General features: G+C 43.2%; 1 protein-coding gene across 1 annotated transcript; it reads right to left on the bottom strand.

Annotated features, from left to right (window-relative positions):
* Positions 1 to 1,012: 1,012 nt before the first annotated feature.
* LOC131685227 (enhancer of mRNA-decapping protein 3) lies at positions 1,013 to 3,362 on the bottom strand. The gene is made up of 2 exons (XM_058968807.1): positions 1,781 to 3,362; positions 1,013 to 1,720 (listed from the first exon to the last, which is right to left on the bottom strand). The coding sequence occupies exons 1-2, from the start codon at positions 3,015 to 3,017 to the stop codon at positions 1,407 to 1,409; spliced, it is 1,551 nt and encodes a 516-aa protein (XP_058824790.1). The 5' UTR covers positions 3,018 to 3,362; the 3' UTR covers positions 1,013 to 1,406.
* Between the last annotated feature and the right edge of the window lie 3,479 nt (positions 3,363 to 6,841).

Below are 6,841 nucleotides of genomic sequence, written 5' to 3'. Positions count from 1 at the left end.
ACCTGAGAACCGGAAGTCATCCTCACCCCGGAATCGCAGGACTGACCTCGGCACCTCACCGACCAGCATCGAGATAACGGTTTCGAGAGAAATTTCCCCGTCGGAGTAGACTAGGCCCACCGCCGGGGACTAGTTCGAATAGATCGGAAAATAGCACCGGCAAATGGTTGTCGGGGCGCCTGTGAACTAGAAGCCACCATCAACCCAGAATCCCAGGACTGCCCTAGGCATCTGCCCGGGTAGCATCGGTTTCGGAAGATCTTCCACTGCCGGGGAACTCTTCGTCGGAGTAGGAAAGATTCACCGTCCGTAGCGAATCGCCAGCTTGAATCGTCGGGGCACCAGTGGACCGGACGCAATGCTCCACCCGGAATCGCTGGACTGACCTAGGCATTCTGCCGGACTACATCGAAGGATGAATAACGCGTCCGTCAACGGTTGCGAGAGACATTGTTTCGTCGGGGAACTCTCCGCCGAGGTAGGCTAGATCCACCGTACGTCGGGGACTTCGCCGAGTAGCATCGAACGCGTTAAACCACCAGTATAGGGTCGTCGGGCTACCAGTGAACCGGAAGCCACCCTCCAACCGGAATGGCTGGATCGACCACGGCATCCAACTGGTCAACGTAGAAAGGTATCATGCCGTGCAGGGCTGATATGGCGGTTATGAGGCCAGCGAAATCTAGCACAAGCTAGACCTGGAATCAAGTGAAGTGTATTAGTACGCCTCCCTCCGAAGTAGTCATTTCAAATGGAATCCGATGGATCAGGCAAATGTCGGACTCTTTGGTGGACTTTGGAGGAGTAGGGTTCACAGTTATCTTCTCTGTTCAGAGTCCCTCACTCTGGCACACGATGGACGAAATCGGTAGTATGGTCTAACTACTGAACGTGTGCTGGGTCGGCGTAAAGCTTTACCACCAAGTAAAAAAACACACACGCACACTAGACAAGGAACTTCCCGCACCGTAAGGTAAGTTGTGATATAATTAAATGACTTGGACTGTTTGCTTTGTTTCCAGGAGTATTTATACCATTATCTTGAGAATATTGCTTTTCTTTTTGTACTCTTCAGTTCTCAGCAACATTGCAATCACTTATAAACACCCCAGGAAACGGATTTTATCTTGCTCTTTCCCTTACAACTTGACGGTTACTTTCGTTGTCTTTACCTTCCCGCTGGTATCTTGTCCGTGAACATAAAATACGAACTCATAAAATATCCGTTGGTTTCCCGGATTCCCCACCGCTAGACAAGATACGAAAAAAATGCAATTGTTCCAATATCCACTGGTTTCTCCACACCGTTCGATCCTTCCCATTTGCCGCAAATCCTTTGATTTGGCATCTCCGTTCTGTTTGAATATGATTGGAAATGCTGGCAGCGGTTTGTCGTGATATGATGATTAATCCTTTCGTCGATGAATCGGAATGACGGCTTTGTCGAAGGGAGATTTGTACTTGATGCCCGAATCGGCGAAAAATTTGTCCGGGATGCCCAGGTTGCACAGGTAGAGCCGACCGGTGCTCGTTTCCGGTCCCAACCCGTTTAGTGGCAAGACAGGCAGAATTGAGCATTTGACTGGAGTGGCTTCGAGTCCCCCGACAGGCGGATCAATCGCCAGCACAGGGGCACGGCTTTCGGCCAGCCAGTTGCGAAGTGGATCACCAAGGTTGCGCGATTTAATCGCTGCAATCACAAGATCCGATGATGGAAGCGCTGAAAAGAATTAAAACGTTAGATAAGTTTGCCGATGAAAAATAACCCAACGACACTCACTATTGATATTAAAGGTAAAAAGATTTCCTGTGGCTGCGAATAGCTCCAGCTCGTGACTGGTCCGTGTTGACTTGGTCGCACAGGAAACGTATACAAACACCTTCAGACCATGGCAGGCCAGCATCCGTCCGGTAGCAATTCCGATTTCGCTTAGTCTTGCATTGTACGGTTCATCACAGACCACCACAATCTTTGGCCACTGGTGCTGATTATTAGGAGTCAGCCGGCGTGAGCCTCCGAGCAGCTGAAGAGCAAGCTCGGTGGCCCCGCGGGCTAGGAGATCATTCTGACGTTCTGTTGTTAGGCCATGATTTTCCGCCAACTGTTGTACCAGGTTTCGTGTGTTGCGAGGTATCGATGGTATCACAAGTCCTTCGTCTGTTACGTATTCGTCGCTGTCGGAACCTGTTGCGCCAGAGTTTTCCACCTCGATTTGGCGATACTGGATTGGTTCCGAAGCCAACACATTCTCATCATGACGGTATTTTTTCTTCCCAGACGCCACCGTCTGTCGTAACAAATCCGGCCTTTGCTGGATGGCATCAATTTCATCAAAAATTGCTTGCTTATTAAATAGTGCAAGGTTTTTCTCAAAATCAAAATCTTGGTCCATCATCGGATCGTCAACAGGCGTCCCAAACGCAGAGTTCTTATTGGTGAAGCGATAGCTGCCATTGTTCCCATTGCCATTTCCGCTGCGCGACTTCTTTTTCTGATTCTCGTTTTTGTGCGGAGTAATGGAATTGACTTTCTGTGAGCCACCGCCGTTAATGTCAATTGGACGGCTTGTACTTTTTGCAGATCCATTCTCATATCCGTTTTTCTGTTGCCCGTTAGTAGCATATCTGCTAGGACCAGGCGATTTGGCGGTCAACTTTCCATTGAACGATCTTCCCTCACTTGGGGGCGTTTTGATTCGGACTGTCTGCTGTCCATTTGGATTTGTTAACTTTAAGTTATCTATTTCAGTTAATACAGAATCCTCCAACTGATTGTTCTGCTGAACCTTAGCCGGGAATAAATTCGGCAAATTTGTGCTGGAGATTAGGTTCAGTTTCTCAATATCCTTACAGGTGAGTGTCACTTCGACACTCGTTTTCTTCAGTGGGATTCCATTTCGCACTGCCTTTGTTATCACAATCTCAACAGGACTGACCTGTTTGATAACGCCCTGAAACACTCCAATATTCCCGCGGCATTGGATGGAAACAGATTTGCCAACCCAATTTTCGCTCATGTCTCGTACTATTTTCTAAATGTCCACCGAAAAAGTGTAATGGCCTCCAGCTGGTGATTGTTAAGCGTTTGCTGACCTGAATCCCCCTCTTCCTATCTTGCACAAGAGGTTGCGTATTAATGTGCAGCACGTCCTCCACTTTCTTTGTTGTAGCCTTTCTAATTTGACACGTTTCTTGCTACATGCACATCTATCGCGTAGCACTACAGTCACTTTCAATATTAATGCTGAATTGGACAATTTTCTAATAGTTTAGAAGTAATTTTTGCCAATAATCACACACAACACTCATTCTGGTTCACGATATCTCGTTTTTCTTTTCAACATTTTAGCCCATGCAAAACTTTGACAGTTTGCAAGAAAATGAGCAACAAATCGGTTAGTCGAATAGAGCAATTTTGGCCTTATCGACCAAACGTTTACCGCAGAGAGAATATAGCCCGGTCAAACTATTCGGAATTTGATTCGGAATCCTGAATGGAGTCAGTATGGATTCCAAATCAAATGCAACAACCGATTCTGAAACCGATTGAGTCGGAATCGGTTGTTGCATTTGATATGGAATCCATAATGACTCCATTCAGAAATCCGAACCGGTTCCGGAATGAGTTTATCTGCCCCCCAGTTAAACTCCCCTCTAAGAACGGTTGGTTTCAAAATCGTCCAATGAAGGACGTTCGTTGGACCAATTTGGACATCGTCCAAATAACCGTTCAACGAACGTCCATCGTTGGACCCGTGTTGAACGATTTTGAAACAATTTTTTGGACGTCTCAGTGGGTCATTCCGAAACCGGTTCGGATTTCTAAATGGAGTCATTATGGATTCCAAATCAAATGCAACAACCGATTCCGACTCAGAATCGGTTGTTGCATTTGATTTAGAATCCATACTGACTCCATTCAGGATTCCGAATCAAATTCCGAATGGTTTGACCGGGCCACTGAGAGGTCCAAAAAATTGTTTCAAAATAGTTCAACACGGGTCCAGCGATGGACATTGGTTGAACGGTTATTTGGACGTTGTCAAAATTGGTCCAACGAACGTCCTTCATTGGACGATTTTGAAACCAACCGTTCTTAGAAGGTGGGCGGGAGAGAGACCGAAGATACCCACTGAGACGTCCAAAAAATTGTTTCAAAATCGTTCAACACGGGTCCAACGATGGACGTTCGTTGAACGGTTATTTGGACGTTGTCCAAATTGGTCCAACGAACGGCCTTCATTGGACGATTTTGAAACCAACCGTTCTTAGAGGGTAATAAAACAGAATGGTTACGATTACACGCAAACCAAAAACTACCTAAAATTGAGTTCTTTTGACTCAATCTCGGGGTATCGTGGAGGAAGGTAAAATTAGATAAACTGTGTTGAAGGTAGTTTCCATTTAACCACGGCAAAAATTACAACTCATTGATAGATTTTTTATACTCAAATTTATGTTGAATTTACCTAACTTTGAGTATACCCAAACAAATCAAAAATACCTTCCCTCACGGAAGACCTCGACTGAGTCGAATCTCTCGTTTTGTTTTTGACAACACTAATAAGTGCGAAAGCGACGCACAACTCAAAAGTAAGTTAAAAGAACTTATTCTGTAGGTTGTTTTATTTATCCGTGTATTTCATGTACCATTCAAATATGACCCCTCGTTGATTCTGGTTCACTGTCAAATTGGCATTCTGGGACTCGAACAGCCCCAGTTAATACAGAATCCTCTGTTAAAGCGTTGTAAGCATGAGAAATATAATTTATTTGCCCAAATATTGAATAAAATTTAACACCTACACTTTTTTATTTGACTAATTTCTATAAACAGAATCGAACCCCCGAGAATTTTTTCACAGAATTCTGAATCGCCAAACACATCAACAACCGAAAGGAGGTATAAATCGAGGGGCGGCTCACTCTAGTACTTTCGATTCAGGCTAACGTATTGAGAGACGTATTAGTGTATTTTTCACGAAATGATATGTATTTTGTGTATTGATGAGTATTGATTATTTCTTTCATAATACTTACGTATTAGCGAATTAAGAACGTATTTGTGTATTTTTCCTCTAAATGCAATGTATTATGCGTATTGGTGAATTATTTCATAATTTTTATGGATTAGTGTACTAAAACGTACAATAGACCTTTCTCGTCAGACCTAACCCCCCTTTTTCTTATTTTTTATCGAAAGATTTCATATTTTTATAAACATTTCCGTTTGAATGAGTCTTTTAGAGCGATTTCCGAATTTTTAATGAAATTTCAAAAAATGCGAATTGCAAGAATGTTGAATATTTTTTTCACCAAAGCAAGAATGGTGAGATGCAAAATATGCGTTTCGGCAGCACTGTTTAGGATATTTTAATTTCGTTTATCGGGAACACTGTAAATGAAGTGGTGAATCGCGATACTACATTTATTCATAACTGAGTGAACTTCACCCTGTCAAGTTTGGCTTTTTGTAAACAAAGTCATAGAACTTTGCACGAAAATGTTTAACCTCACTTTTCTGACAGTTCAGAGAGCTTGTTTACTTGGAGTTTTTGATTCCACTCATTAGAAAGAACTTGGTTCGAATAACTTAAATTCTAACACAATTTAAACAAGCTTGCTGAGCTGTAATTTTTTCGAGCATTGTTACTCATGTCGTTTTTCATTAAAATATACCGGGGCAGTGGATTGCACTGGTTTTGCACTTTCTAGCAGAAGTGGGAATGAAACACGTCTAGTGGCTTACTCTTCTGCTAGAAAATGCAACACAAGTTCAATCCACCGCCCCCGAGTTTTTCAATGAAAAACCCCATCAGTTAAGCTCATTCCGGAACCGGTTCGGATTTCTGAATGGAGTCAGTATGGTTTCTAACTCAAATGCAACAACCGCTTCCGACTTAACCGGTTTCAGAATCGGTTGTTGCATTTGAGCTGGAATCCATACTGACTCCATACAGGATTCCGAATCAAATTCCAAATGGTTTGACCGGGAAGGAGCGGTTATTTGGCGATGGTGCAATGGACCAATTTACGATGAATCCAAGAAACACAATGTTCGATGCAGTGGTAGATTGGCCGCAAATTATACAAATTCACCGTTGTCAACAATTGCAGCAAATCAAAGAACGTGTCAAGTTTAGTTTTTTCACTGCCTATTTCAGGAGTTTTTTTGATTTTTTCTGCATTTCGCCACATACGGTCACTGGCACGGTCAACTATAAAATCACAGAGAACAGACGTCCATCTTCAGCATGCAACTTGTGTAAAATCGCTAACGGTTTCGAAGGTAGTTGGGATATCCAAATCAGGTGCGCTACCGTCATGTTTTTTTGTGGCTGAGTTCGACAGAACTGACAGCGGTTATTCCTCTACTCAGTCAAACTAGTCCGGAACCGGTTCGGACTTCCAGCATGAATTCCAGCTCAAATGCATCAACCGATAGAGACGGAATCGGTTGTTTTCTTTGAGCAAGATTCCATACTGAATCAATTCAGGATTTCGAACCGATTCCGGAATGGATTTGACGGATAGTTGGGATAGGTTGGTGTGGCGGCGCTAGTGTTTATCGTATAATAATTCAAATGTTTACACACGTTTTTTAAATATTTTTGTTCGATCATGGATGTCTGTTCTCTGTGATAAAAGTATTTATTTTTCGATTATTGAGGTTTTAACCTTGAGGGCACGTCTGATGAGAATGATCTCATAGAAAAATATTAAATAAATTGACCCGCTGACGACTCCCGGCGTTATACACTCTCGTACAGGACAATGTGTAGTGACAATAGTCGTACTGGCGCTTTAGTCATGATATGTGAAACGAATGAATGCTTTAGTT

Source organism: Topomyia yanbarensis, chromosome 2 (assembly GCF_030247195.1).
Source record: "Topomyia yanbarensis strain Yona2022 chromosome 2, ASM3024719v1, whole genome shotgun sequence".
Classification (NCBI taxonomy): Eukaryota; Metazoa; Arthropoda; class Insecta; order Diptera; family Culicidae; genus Topomyia; species Topomyia yanbarensis.
The sequence above is the reverse complement of the archived record's forward strand: the minus strand, read 5'-3'. Positions and strand labels throughout refer to the sequence as shown.

Coding starts and splice junctions, on each gene's coding strand:
- LOC131685227 (XM_058968807.1), bottom strand. CDS start 3,017: ATGAGCGAAAATTGGGTTGGCAAATCTGTTTCCATCCAATGCCGCGGG. Junction 1,721..1,780: donor TTTTACCTTTAATATCAATA/GTGAGTGTCGTT, acceptor AATTCTTTTCAG/CGCTTCCATCATCGGATCTT.